Genomic DNA, 15,310 nt, shown 5'->3' on the forward strand with positions numbered 1-15,310 from the left:
TGGAACCCAAAAGGATTCTAAATGCAATAAAAAAAGGGTTATTCTAGGGGTTCTCCTATGGTTCTAGATACTACCTTTTTCTAAGAGAGTATGGACTTAAGATTCATTGGAGGACAGCTGACATTTTGCATATATTTTAGGCCTTTTGATTATTTCTAAAGCCAATAGGAACAGATCTGCAGATGTTCCTTTTTGCATGTCGTCAATTATCATAGGCTTTCTGTCCTCTATAGAATAATGTATATGCATTGGAAAACCAGAATGCATATGTATAGCATGGACCAATCTGTGCCTGGGTTTAATGACATTCAACCCACCAACACTCTGAACTCTAGTGTATCACTAACCAAACATATTGCCACCTCTGCAACATAATACTGTGGATGAGTTACTGTATCCACTACTTTCATCATTACCAGTGACTTAATTGTGTTCTTACAAAATGTTGGTAACACTCAAATGCATTATAAACACATTTACAATTATGAGCTATGTATAATACATAGTATTGCTTATAGGCACTAATAAACACTGGATTATATGGTTGGGAGCTCTATAGGCTTACATGAATAGACAATCTCATCAGTTTTCATGTATTATTCTGGTGAAATACCATTTTACTGGGGATACTGTATGTTTTTTCCTCTTAAATCCACAGCTAGGCTCCAGTCATATTGCCTGTACTGATCCAAAGGTCACAAACTTTGCTACCTCCCACAAAAGCCTTCCAACACACTCTACTTTTACTCACTCATGTAGTAGACTGTCTGGATTTGACTCAGATGACATTGAGACCACATTTCCCTTGCCTTACGTGTTTGGATTATCACAAAGTGATGTAAATAGTGGGAATAAAATATGTAAGTGATCTGTTAACATAATTTCAGAGGGAGGGGAGAAGGGGGGTCAATCCAGTGGCAGTCTAGTGGTGTAATCATCTGTGTGTATAGCGTGGACAGAGTGCTGAACACTTAGCAGGTACTTGTACCCAGTCCATTCTTTACATTTTTTGACAAACTATTATGTATTGCCTGTGTTTTTTTATTACACACAGACTTTGACTATTCCATGTGCTTCTGTGACAGCATTGATGATTAATTATTGAGGTCAGCGCTCTTGAACTTGGCGCTGTGATTCAATTTAGATGAGTCTTGCCAAAACATGCTCTTTAAATAAACTTTTCACAAGATACAGTACTCAGGAGCAGTTTCAATCACCATGTCAAACCTTTATCTTCAAATATGTTTGTCAATCATGAACATTTTTAAAAACAATAGCAGAATGAAATCTGTCTTAATAGGTTGTCTTTAGCAACTACTCCAGCAAAATAATGACATATTTACAAAACCTTATATAATTATATAATATATTATTCTGAAGTGCATGATGTCTAGTGGATATATATCTCCAGAGGCTACATTCACCATATGAACTTGTCATATCAATGTTATATCCAATTTCTTATCAGATAGTATTTATACCCATTGACTTTTTCCACATATTGTTGTGTTGCAGCCTGAATTTAAAATGGATACATTTAGGTATTTTTCCACTGGCCTACACATAGTACCCCATAATGTCAAAGTGGAATTATGTTTAACTAAAAAAAAATAATTAAAAACTGGCCCCCCAAGTGGAGCAGTGCTCTAGAGGCGTCACTACCGACCCGGGTTCTATCCCAGGCTGTGTCGCAGCCGGTCGCGACCAGGAGACCCATGATGTGGTGCACAATTGGCCAAGTATCGTCCGGGTTAGGGGAGGGTTTGGCCGGCCAGGATGTCCTTGTCCTATCGTGCTCCAGTGACTCCTTGTGGTGGGTGCATGGACGCTGACTTCAGTCACCAGCTGTATGGTGTTTTCTCCGACACATTGGTGTAGCTGGCTTCTGGGTTAAGAGAGCAGTGTGTCAAGAAGCAGTACAGCTTGGCGGGGTCAAGTTTTGGAGGACGCATGGTGCTCGACCTTCGCCTCTCCTGAGTCCTATCACAAAAAAGGGATAAAAAGTACAACAACAACAAAAAATATGGAAAGCTGATATGTCTTGAGTCAATAAGTATTCAACCCCTTTGTTATGGCAAGCCTAAATAAGGTCAGCAATAAAAATGTGCTTAACAAGTCACATAATAAGTTGCATGGACTCTATATGCAATAATACTGTTTAACATGGATAGGCCAAGTATCATCAGGGCTCCTAGTACCTGGTTGGAAACCACTGGTGTATCAATTCAGCCAGTCACTGCAAAGATACAGGTGTCTTTCCTAACTCAGTTGCCGGAGAGGAAGAAAACTGCTCAGGGATTTTACAATGAGGCCAATGGTGACTTTAAAACAGTTAGAGTGTAATGCCTGTGATAGGAGAAAACTTGAGTATGGATAAACAACAATGCAATACTAACCTATTTGACAGAGTGAAAAAATATATATTATATTCCAAAACATGCAGTCAGTTTGCAATAAGACACTAAAGTAATACTGTATAAAATGTGGCAAAGCAACTCATTTTTGGTCCTGAATACAAAGGGTTATGTTTTGGGCAAATCCAATACAACACATTAGTGAGTATCACTCTCCATATTTTTAAGCATGGTTGTGGCTGCATCATGTTATGGGTTACGGGTATGCTTGTAATTGTTAACAACTGGGGAGTTTTTCAGGATAAAAAAAAAATAAGAATGGAGCTAACCACGGGCAAAATCCTAGAGGAAAACCTGGTTCAGTCTGCTTTCCACCAGAAACTAGGAGATGAATTCACCTTTCAGCAGCACAATAACCGCATGTAAGTGACAAGTGTAGACACAACCTTAGAGACTTACCCAGTAAGACTGCTGTAATGGCTGCCAAAAGTCGCTTTTACAAAGTATTGACTCAGGGGTGTGAATACTTATGTAAATTAAATATTTATGTATTTAATTTTCAATAAATGTGCAAACATTTCTAAAAACGTTTTCACTTCATCGATTGGATTATTGTATGTAAATGAGGGAGAAAAACTATATTTTGTATACAGCTTGTAACACAACAAAATGTGGAATAAGTCAAAGGGTATGAATATTTTCTGAAGGCACTGTATATAAACTAAAAGTATGTGGGCACCCCTTCAAATTAGCGGATTGAGCTATTTCAGCCACACCCATTGCTGACCGGTGTATAAAATCGAGCACACAGCCGTGCAATCGCCATAGACAAACATTGGCAGTAGAATGGCCCGTACTGTAGGGCTCAGTGACTTTCAACATGGCACCAACTTTCCAACAAGTCAGTTAATCAAATGTATGCCCTGCTAGAGCTGCCCTGGACATTAGTAAGTGCTGCTATTGTGAAGTAGAAACGTCTAGGCGCAACAATGGCTCAGCCATGAAGAGGTTAGGCCACACAAGCTCACAGATCCACGATCACTGAGTGCTGAAGCTCGTAAAAATCGTCTGTCTTCGAATGTGACACTCACTATGAGTTCCAAACAATGTCAGCAGAAGAACTGTTCGTCGGTAGCTTCATGAAATGGGTTTCCATGACCAAGCATCCGCACACAAACCTAAGATCACCATGCACAATGCCATGCGTTGGCTCGAGTGGTGTAGAGCTCGCAGCCATTGGACTCTGGAGCAGGGGAAACGTGTTCTTTGGAGTGATGAATCACGCTTCCCCATCTGGGTTTTTGGTGGATGCCAGGAGAACGCTACCTGCCCCAATGCATAGTGCCAACTGTCAAGATTGGTGGAGGAGGAATAACGGTCGAGGGCTGTTTTTCATGGTTTGGGCATGGCCCCTTAGTTCCAGTGAAGGGAAATCTTAACGCCAGAGTATACAATGACATTGTAGATGATTCTGTGCTTTCAACTTTGCGGCAACAGTTTGGGGAAGGCCCTCTTCTGTTTCCGCATGACAATGCCACCGTGCACAAAGAGAGATCCATACAGAAATGGTTTGTCGAGACCGATGTGGAATAACTTGACTGGCCTGCACAGAGATCTTAACTCCATTGAACACCTTTGGGAGGAATTGGAATGGCGACTGCGAAGTCGGGCCTAATTGCCCAACATCAGTGCCCGACCTCACTAATGCTGCTAGTGGAAAGCCTTCCCAGAAGTGTGGAGGCTGTTATAGCAGTAAAGGGGTTACCAACTCCATATCAATGCCCGTGATTTTAGCATGAGATGTTCGACGAGCAGGTATTCACCTACTGTTGTCCATGTAGTGTATTTCCAAGCATTTTAGTTCACAGTAGGCTACTTTTCTGTAACAATATTACTGAAATCTGATAATAATACCAACAACAAAGGTAAGTTATTTGGGTCGATATTAGACAATGCATGGCATGGGGTTAGGGCTCTGGCCTTACCCCTCATTTGTTTGTGAAGGAGGAACACAGGACGATGCAGGAGACGATAATGTTATGTCCAGCAGGTGGCGGGTTTTGTACACTATAGCACCACCGCAAGGTGTTGCTTATCCACACATTTAAGTGGGATCAAATGCCTTCCAAATGCAAGAAAAAACAGCTTGACCACAGGAGCACGAACACCTTGTCAATATAACAACGATAACGGTGAAGACCTACAGTGAGCTACATTTGTGCTGTAACTTGGACAAAGAGTGTTTTATATTAATCAAATGTATTAGGTATACATTTACCTAATACATTTGATAAATATAAAACACTCTTTGTCCAAGTTACAGCACAAATGCAGCTCACTGTAGGTCTTCATCGTTACTTCATTCAAATTTTTAAATAGCTCACTTAGTGATTATTCGACAAAGTCATACATCTCAGCGGGCCTAATGTTTCCAGTTTCGTAAATTCTCCTTCCCTGCCTTGCTTAATTTGAGTTTAACTTCAGATATTTACTTTATTACATAAACAGCCTAGAAATACCTCATCTCAACTGCTCTTTCTTCCCTATAAAGAAGATATTTTATCCTGCATTTGAAATTGAACAGAGGTTGAGATCCGTCTTAATTGAATAATGGTGTGTGGGGGGGGGGGGTAAATACACTAATGCTCTTTATTTCCCTCCCGATCTCAAGTTAAAGTGACAGTTGCATATTTACTTTAATTAGGAGAAAGAGGGAGTTGATTTGTTAGTCCCTTCCACCTTGTACAGAAGCTTATTTTAAACAGGAAGGCCCGGAGGCCTAATGGAATTATTTTTAAAAGAGCAATTTGCTTTTATTCCAATGAATATAATAATCGAAATGATTTGTTTTGGCGATTTTTGCCCTTCAGATTACAGATCGTATGCTTTATGAGGTTAAATCCACATGTTGTTGCATCCACTAATAATACCAACCCTATGGAAATAAGTACAAGCATTGTTACTAAAACTAGGATGATGCTGATAATAACAATAATATTAATATAATGTGGATAATATCTTAATAATTATATTAATGACATGCCTGTTTATAAAGTCTATAGGCCTAGACACTGGTTAAAAATAAACAATTTTCAGTTATGGGCTACACAAAATGGCAAATTGATACTTTGATTCGTTTGTAAATAGGAAAATGCCTTATGCATTAAGCTCATTAAGGCCATACACCAACGTTTTGTTTTAGTTCTTAATGAAAAAGAGATCACGTTTGACACTGTGCTGCAGCTATGTTCGCCCGTACAACTATGTTCGCCCCCCCACCACTTTGTGGCATAAAGTAAGCCTACTTCCAAAAAAAGGGGGAATTGAGTTTACAGTAAAGAGCTATCTCAAATTCGAATGGGGGCTGACTAAATGACGCGCATGTGCGAGTAAAGGGTTTGGTTGCAATAAAGAGGCGGTTTGAGTGCAGACCGCAGGGCAGTAACAGAAGGCGTCTTCCCCAGAGTCACTATAGAAGTCCTGCACACAACTATTTGGGACAGCTGTGAACTACACGCGCTTACATTCTGAGCTCGGTGTGAACATGCGGGGCAAGTTGTCTTGCGAAGTCAAAAACTTTCTCTGAACTACTTGAAACTTTTTTCCAAGGCGTTTTGCATCGGACCTTCCCCAAGTTTTTAACTCCAGGACCCCTCCGGATCCAAGGACCGACCAATCTGAGCTGGTAACTATTTCCTTGTATTACATTTTGTCTGTAATTTTTCTATGAGCCATCTGTCAGAATATGACGATTAAAAGTTGTTTATGTTCAGGCTTCTTCGGGGGGAATGAACAAAGCTCTCAACTTTAGCGCAACTGGTCTGAGTCGAGTTCTAGTAACATAACTGTTCCATTAAAAGTAAATATAGGTGTTATTACAATATCCGCTAATATTCCGTTTTTGACTTTTGGCATGTTTTAACGCAGGAAATAGAAGTAAACATCGTCGACAGTGTCTCGAGCTTGCATGGAGTCAGTTCTGGGTGCCTTCTGAGTTAGATGCGCCAGGCGAGTGTGAAACAGGTGGGATATTTCACGTCTTATACGGGATCCTTAGGTAAGGGGTTATGGTTAAGGATAAGGGCAGGGGTTAAGGTTAGGGTATGAACGTCCCAAGCACTCTGGATAGCACTGACCGATCTTTCAGAAGTAAACGCATTCCAGCATGATGTGAAGTTGATGGAGTAAAATCAACAAGGATCCATGTGAAAATAAAGAAATAATTCCATGCAAAACATACATTTCGTTGAATTGCATTATACATTACATGGTCTGAGTCAACATAAGAAAGATTCCTGTGTTTGACGACGAGGATGGCCATTGATTTTGAGGGTTTTCCCCAATTTAATTGATCCAAACCAGTATGAAAGTCGTAGTGAATGCATGTTTCTGTTGTCTATAATGTATAATATTTTTTCCATTAATTTGTGGCATAAGGTAAGCCAACTTCCAAATATTAGTAATATATTGATTACTGAAATATAGCTGGAATGGTTAGGATGATTATGACCATAAGGCTATCGTTGTTATTTGTTTTAGCAGTCTCTTATAGTACATACTTCAACGAATTTCAATAGGCCATCAAAAAACAAAAGCTAGTGTCGGCGTACATTTCATAATTTATTTTGATATCTATCAACTTTAAGCTGTCTTAGTTGTATGGGGAATTTCATGCTATTAATAAACACATATTTAGAGTTAAACCACTGTGATGGAATATAACGAAAGTCGTCATTTTATTGTAGGCTACTTTACATGGATACGCGTTATAGTTTTTTACTTGAACACACGATCTATCAGTGTTTTCTGCTGTAGGAATCTATACATCTCATATTAAAACACGGTATTTTGTCTGGAATTACAATCATCTGAATTAAAACAGTGACCACATGTTTGTGCTAATTGCTATGAACAAATTCACGGGTTTATGGTATGAAATATGATTTGGAACAATTGTCTTAAATTGGGATCATTCTTAGGCCTATTCATTTTTTAATTGTTATTTTCAGAGAGCTTTTTCCCACGTTGCTTAGGTGCACACATCAGTTGTTTTATTTTATTTTATTGCGCTCAAGTGCCCATATCCTCTCATGTTCTGCATCAACACACTGGCTAAAAACATGCGCATTCGCGGTAATTGCTGCACAATTAACCAACGGATCTGCATTAACATAAGAACTCTGAAGTTGCTCTCCAAAACCCATTGGGCACAGACGTCAATTCAACATCTATTCCCCGTGGTTGAACGTAATTTCATTGAAATTACGTGGAAACAACGTTGATTCAACCGGTGTGTGCCCAGCGAGTACACACACGGTCACCATTCCATCTATAAGAATTGAACACTATTTGTTTCTAAGAAATATACGTTGTTGTCTACTTTAATCCACTTTTAAACAGGAGAGCTAATAAAATTAAATCATCCAAGTTTGCATGCAGTTTGGTTTACCAAAAGATATGGAGGCATATGACAGAAAGCCTATTTTAGCCACAGTAGTGAGGTTAGGGCAATAAGGCAAATTGACAATATGGATTTAGTTTGACTGAGTCGTAGCCTGTAGTTTCCCGAGTGTATTTGCTCCCGAGTGGCGCAGCAGTCTGAGGCACTGCATCTTAGTGCTAGAGGCGTAACTACAGACCCTGGTTCGATCCTGGCAGCATCACATCCGTCCGTGATTGGGAGTCCCATAGGCACAATTGGCCCAGCGTCGTTGGGGTTTGGCTGGGATAGGCCATAATTGTAAATAAGAATTTGTTCTTTACTGACTTGCCTAGTTAAATAAAGGTTAAATAAAAATATATAATAATGAATAACAAAAAATATTCCCACATTCTTTAATCCTAAACTTGTGCATTACAATATAATGCTTACTGTAGCCTATATTCGTCTCTTTGTTTATGTACAACCTGAAATATGCAAGCTCCCTCTAAATCCTGAAATTACATGTAGGCCTAATGTTATAGGTAAGGCCCATGTCTGTCGGCTACAAGAGCGCGCATATATGGATACAACATAAAGTGAATCCATTAACTATTTCATCACCTCAGCTTAGATACACTTGTGGCAAGGAAAAGCTGCGATGATTTTCATCCATTTTGGCGTGTGGGGACCGAAATGGGAATGCTGATTTGATTTTTCTTGTCAACACCAATGCAAAATTCTCCTAATTAGCCAACAACGTCTTGGCAATATGTAATTTAGGTCTAACTCGGGTCACCTTTAATCCATAGGATGTGGGATCTTGTTTTGAGCTGTCCTAGTAGTCTAACCTCTATATATTTAGAATTAGAGTAGAGAGCACATGTCTGAAACATACTAACAATAATATACCTGCGTGATATGTGTGTGGGACAATTCGATCATGCTTTGCGTTATCTTGTATGTTCAAATCTCACAACACGTCCGCTTTCGGCCGAGGCGCGGGATTTAACAGTTGGCCAGTCACGACCAACGGGGAATGGGACGTAGCAGTGTTCAGCTTGATTGTTGAGTCGTTGAGATGGTATGCAGACATCAAAGGGTTATTAAGGATACGAGACGGCTCGGGAGCAACCGCTGATCTCCCCTAATGACCTCTATGTAAAAGTCAATTACTTCTGCGTCATGATCAGAAAGGAGAAATCCCCGGGGGACGTTTGAACTTCGGTAATTCTAATTAAGACTATTTCACTCTTATTTACTGCAGCGCAACCATGGCTCTCACTCACTCCCCACTTTTATTTATCAACATTTTAGGCCTATATTCACCAATATGATCAAGGGGTCTATATCCATGGAGACTATTATTATCTATATCTTGATTAGGCCATATCTTGTGGTTTCCTTATGTTATTATGACACAGTATGTATGACTAAAGCAGATAACCCATGACTACTTTCAGCAATAATATTAATATCAACCAGTAGTAGAATTATGACGAAGTCATATTTGCAGAGCAGTAAAAAAAAGGAGGGAGGGGAGGGGAGGGGGGGGGGGGGGATTACATACAAATCCATATGACTAACAAAATCAAACAAAGCAAATGGCATGACTTAGGGGTAAATGCTTTTTTGGTGGAAAGCTAAATCATATCACAATGGTGCGGCATGCCAGCTCTGTTTAGACTAAGACAGAAAAGACACTGGATAACTGTGTCATATCCTGACCATCAAATAGGCACAGAAACAGAGGCATTATTGTGCTTTGTTATTTCCTCTTACCAAAACCTGTTTATACAGATTCACAGACAGGGCTATACATTCAAAACATGAATCGGTGGCACTGGTGCTCCCAATTTAAAACACTTAAGAGCACCACATAAAATGTAGGAGCACCAGAAACTAACATTTTTACAGCCTTTATTGGGCCTATATGAATTTGAGGTACTTTTGAAGTACATGGCGTCCACTAGAAACTAATATATAACCCTGTAAAGACGTTTGTTAATTTTAAAAGCTATTTTTTTTCATGAGCAAGTCTTCACCACATAATTCTACATGTAGCTAAGGTGTTTTGTGGTTGTCGAATCAGTATTTTTGAAAAACGAAATGTGCACGAAAATTAACTAGCATGTGTCTGCTTGCTGGCTGAACCAGCCTCAAATTAATCCATATGAAATTAAAGCTGTGCTAACAACGTCAGTTCACACACTCAATGCTCCCTGTAGCTAGTTAGTGAAATTATAGCTAATAACAGCACACGTGAGTTTTTCATGATAAGACTGTTTCTGTTCTGCCGAGATTAATTCACCAATTGTTTGCTGCACAGCTGACTGCTTTAGCTGTGACGTTATCATGTTTTGCAAACAGTTACAAAGTAGGCACAGTGCCAGCTGTCAAGAGTCAAATACCTGTTGATTTCTGAGAACAGTCCCATAACTTTGGTGCCGTACAACTTCATCAACAAGCTGGCAAACTAGCTACCGTATTGGCCATTCAAAACATGATATCACTAGGCTGCTAGCTGGAGCAAATTTGCTCAGCTGGTCAAGCATGGTTTGCCGTAGTAGCCAGTGCGTCATACCTACTGTTTGGCGGATGATCTAAATCCTGATTTAGTTCCATGTTTGGTTAGACAAATGGCGCCTGGCAACTGCGTGTCGTGTAAGAATGACGCCATCTGACGTGAGACGATGCATTGATCTCCTGAAGAAGCTGTCCCTTTACCATTGTTTCTGTACCCCCAAATGTTTGGATACACTGGTAAAGTTACCAGGTTGTTAGCTAGCTAGCTAATAAGGCAATGTTAGTAAGCAAGGTGTTAACGGCCCGCGACATGATTTATTAATGTAAAATATGGCCTGCCAATGGAGATGCATCCAGCTGCAGCTGGAAAAAAACGTAGTGCTGGTAGTATACTGTAGTCACAACTTTTCAATGGTTTGGGCTCGGGACAAGCGGTTTTATCTGTAGTAATGGTGCAACATCCATGCTCACTTTTATTTATCCAGGGCACTCTGAAACAGCGGTACAGCTAAGCCCCATTTTACGACAATTATAATCTAGTCGCACTGGTGCAAAATATTTAGGAGCATATGGTCACACTTTAGAGCCCTGCTCACGGAGGCATTTCACCTCAGTGAATGGTGTCATTCTATTTACCCTGTCTTAGCAGCCCCCGGCATGTTTTCTGGGAATGGGAAACACCCACACCAAACGCACACCAGTGTCTGTGTGTCAGCACTGGGAGTGCAATGCACACCTTCTCTTCTCTGACCTGTACACATGTGCCACACACGCGCATGAGTGTACACACACAAACCCACACATGCAGGCTGTCCTCACTCATCGTGTGCCTTGAGGACAATACATGATTCATAGTGTGTGTGTGTGTATCGGACCATGTGTTGAGCTGGTAGCTCCTGTTACACGGAGGTCTGGTTCAGACAGCTCTTATCACTGTCTTCCCCTTTGTCTCAGCGGTATACATTCACATGCATCACCTTAATCCACTGATATGAGGCCTCTTGAAAAGCAACTAGATAATCAAGCCGGGCCGCTTGTGTATTGGCTTGGCATTGTGGTTGTGCTAGGTTGTGGGGGAAATACGCCAGGATGACTCAAAAAGAGGGGGTAGCAGGAAATACTTAGTTAGAAATGTTATTTGATCCTCATTAAATATCACAATTATGCTTCCTGGTTCGTGATGAAAAAGTATGATCATTATTGTCCTTATTTGTATTTTTAATATAGTAGAAGATACTGGTGTTAACAATGTATCATTGGTTTGTAAAACAATAACACATGATGAGTTATACTGTATGTGTACATTTCTGTTGTGTTGTCAATATGACCTGACTTTTTTATGGTGTTGCTTTTCCAGAGAATCCCGTGATCTGGTGATCAGTAGCGACACCAACCATGGGCAGCAAGACTCTTCCAGCCCCGGTTCCCCTCCACCCCTCCCTGCAGCTCGCCAACTACTCCTTTCTCCAGACCTCCAATGGCTTCCAGCTACCCACGGACCAGGTTCCTGGCATCTATAGCTTCAGCGCCCTGCATGCCGTCCACCTCCATCAGTGGACCCTGGGCTACCCTCCCTTCGCTCTTCCCCGCTGCACTTTCTCCAAGCTCCCAGCCCTGATGGACGGCCGCTTCCCAGGCATACCTTCCATCCCCATCTTTCCCCACCTGGTCCAGTCCAAGGACCAGGCCGCTGCGGTCGATGCCGCAGCTACCGCCATGGGTCTCTTCCAGGGCTCCAAGAACAAGCCTCAGCCACGCTTTGACTTCGCCAACTTGGCTGCTGCAGCCACCCAGGAAGACCCACTGAAGGCAGAGGACTTGAGCATAATGGGGGCAGTCGCCACCACTTCCCCTCGCCATGGTGGGCTAGGCTGTCTCATGGACATAGCCAAGCTGTCATCGCCCGAGCGCAAGCCCAGCCGCGGCCGCCTGCCCTCCAAGACCAAGAAGGAGTTTGTGTGCAAGTTCTGCGGCCGCCACTTCACCAAGTCCTACAACCTGCTTATCCACGAGCGGACGCACACGGACGAGAGGCCATACACCTGCGACATCTGCCACAAGGCCTTCCGGAGGCAGGACCACCTCCGAGACCATAGGTGAGACCTGCACTTTTCTATTACAAGGAAGCTCAATTTAATGAACAATGTGTATGGAGATAGATGGCTGCGAAAATGTTTATTTTATTTTATAAAATAATATTTTATTGGAAACTTTATAAATTGACCACAGAAACTTCTACATAAGAACAGCATAGGATATTAATACAAAATATGAGTAATTGCTTCCTAAATTGTCGTATACACTACTGATTAATCATGTTGAGTCTCTGACAGCGTAATGCATCAGGGTTGAGTCCAATTCCATTTGAATTCATTCTAATTCAAGACATGGAATAGCCCTGAATGGAATTTGCCCCAACCATATCATGCATTGGACTGTTAATCCATTTAGAGCGATAGGCCGCTAACATGATCAGTATGTGAAGAAAATCCAGTAACAATCCACTATGTGAATTAAATCGGGTAAAAATCTGGTTAAGTAGTGTGAAAAGCTGCAACAAAGGCATGAAGCGATATCATGTGCATATTAAAGAGTTTAGCGGGGGCAATCTAAAGCTAATACATCGGAATGCCTTTGAATTGACATTGGCACTGTTGATATTGATTTGAATTATAGCTGTAAGTGATATAAACAACATCAACATTTTGCATACGTGTTGAGTATGAGAGTCATATGTTCTAATTCATACCTTTTAGAACAATATATCACCATAACGTTCACCTCCTTTTTCTCTTTCTTATTTCTATGCTGTCTCTTATTAATTTGTGGCTTTAGATTGATAGTTGTCTTTGTGTGTTATGTTTTGTTACTCAGACCTGACATTCTTTTTGTTCTGTTCTGGCCTGCAGGTACATCCATTCCAAGGAGAAACCTTTCAAGTGCCAGGAGTGTGGAAAGGGATTTTGTCAGTCCAGAACTCTAGCCGTCCATAAAACGTTGCACATGCAGGTCAAGGAACTAAAGCCATCCAAGATGAAGTGATATCAATAACTAAAAAAGAGGAATAGGGGACACTGGAAAGAATAAAAGCAAATACATTTTTTAAAGCAAATTTAGGCATTTAGCAGACGCTCATATGCAGAGTGATTTACAGGAGCAATTAGGTTTAAGTGCCTTGCTCAAGGGCACATCAACAGATCTTTAACATAGAAAACCTCTGAACTTGAACTGAAGTGTTCTGACTGAAAAAGTGAAATGTTCACCAACATCTTGAGCTCATCGTGGGGAACGATTCTTCACAGATATTTGAAAATCCTGGATCTCTATGATGTATCCAGACAATTTCCAGGAGCACCTTGGACTATAAACTAAGTTGTTTTTCCACGTTTAGTTAAGAGATAATTGGGCTAAAGGACTTAAGAGCCTGTGTATTGGTTGGGCATGATGAAACCCAGTGGGGCGAATGGATCATACATCATGGATGTATGGAATGTGATCCAGATCCTTCTGACAAACTTGACCTCTCAGACATTCCGAGAGACTCTCACTTTTGATCCCCACATTGTTTAAGGGACATTACGTGTCTAACGCAGTCTTTTTAAAATTTGCTCATTTGGTTAAAGCCATGTCAGCATATCTGCCTTATTCCTCTTTCAAAGCTCACATTCCAATGTTATTTTTGTACAGATATCTTTTTGTATAATTGTATTTTTGCACTTTAACCTGATTATTGATTATTTACATATATCACTGGATTCCTTAAACTTATTTTTTTTAATAAATAGTCATTTTCTAAACAAAATAAATATTGTATAATTGATTCTGGTTTGTTGTGAGAGAAATACTATCAACTACTTTGCCCTCTTAATTTCCATAACATCTTTTGAGGTATTTCAATGGAAATCAGTTGCAAACATGTTTTGTTTACTAATTTCCTGTAGTTGACACATTCATTTAATTTGGATTTCCTTGTTTCTGAAGTAGATTCCCTTGAATTGAAACAACTAATAGGCACATTACATAGAGTATAGAGATATTTTCAGCAAGTACCTTGAACCTACTATAGATTGATTACATAATGTATCTGTGTGAGTGTGCGTGTGTGTTGTGAGGTGTAGCAGTGGTCCTAATCTGAATCGCAACATTTTAGGAGTTGGTTTAACACTTGGCAACGTGATTTTGGTGGCAGGTAGCTAACCTCACTGTCAACATTAGGTGTTAACAGGATCATCAGACATGTATATTGTGAACATGAAAGGACAGGTACAAACATTAGTCAATACCTTGCACCCTGTCACTCTCTACCCTTTTGAAGCTCTCGCAAGTTGTCACTTCACACTATGCATGTGAAAGTCATAATGAACGACGTTAAGAGATTGGTCACATGATACTAATGACACCTCAATAGGTCATCTTATTCTTCCAAATTCTCCCCATTGTAGAGATCAAATGCATGACACCCAATGACCATATGATACCACACCCCAGTCAATAACAAACGATCCCCCAAATGTAATGGAACCTTTTAAGAAACATTCGGACAGTATCAAATGAGTATCTTGGTATAGTTTTAAAAAGAATGTTGTCAGATCATTTCAAAACAGGACCATCAATGTTAGAGGAGAAAGACAACCTGTAACCTATCATAACTGTTTCTGCAGAACAAATGTGTCATCTGAAACAGTTTTCATATATTTTGTTAGACGGCTAAGCATTTTTGTAAGTTGAAAGGCATGTATAGGTGTAAGGGGCTCCCGAGTGGTGCAGCAGTCTGAGTTACTATATCTCAGTGCTAGAGGCGTCAGTACAGACCCTGGTTCGGTCCATGGCTGTATCACAACCGGCTGTGATCAGGAGTCCAATAGGGCGGTGTATAATTGGCCCAGCGTCGCCCGGGTTAGGGGAGGGTTTGGCTGGGGTAAGGGGAGCGTTTGGCTGGGGTAGGCTGTCATTGAAAATAAGAAATTGTTCTTAGCTGATTTGCCTAGTTAAATAAGTAAAATAATGTTGC

At 40.6% G+C, this 15,310-nt stretch overlaps 1 protein-coding gene across 2 annotated transcripts; it reads left to right on the plus strand.

The window, feature by feature from the left end:
- Positions 1 to 5,793: 5,793 nt before the first annotated feature.
- Positions 5,794 to 14,089, plus strand: LOC135526123 (protein odd-skipped-related 1-like). 2 transcript variants are annotated; one of them, XM_064954239.1, is made up of 4 exons: positions 5,794 to 6,039; positions 6,282 to 6,377; positions 11,657 to 12,395; positions 13,209 to 14,089. In XM_064954239.1, exons 3-4 carry the CDS (start codon positions 11,695 to 11,697, stop codon positions 13,339 to 13,341), a joined length of 834 nt encoding a protein of 277 aa, XP_064810311.1. In that variant the 5' UTR covers positions 5,794 to 6,039; positions 6,282 to 6,377; positions 11,657 to 11,694; the 3' UTR covers positions 13,342 to 14,089. The 2 variants fall into 2 exon arrangements, with proteins under 2 accessions (XP_064810311.1, XP_064810310.1); XM_064954238.1 differs by lacking the exon at positions 6,282 to 6,377.
- The last annotated feature ends 1,221 nt before the right edge of the window (positions 14,090 to 15,310 follow it).

Source organism: Oncorhynchus masou, chromosome 32 (assembly GCF_036934945.1).
Source record: "Oncorhynchus masou masou isolate Uvic2021 chromosome 32, UVic_Omas_1.1, whole genome shotgun sequence".
NCBI classification, from domain to species: domain Eukaryota; kingdom Metazoa; phylum Chordata; class Actinopteri; order Salmoniformes; family Salmonidae; genus Oncorhynchus; species Oncorhynchus masou.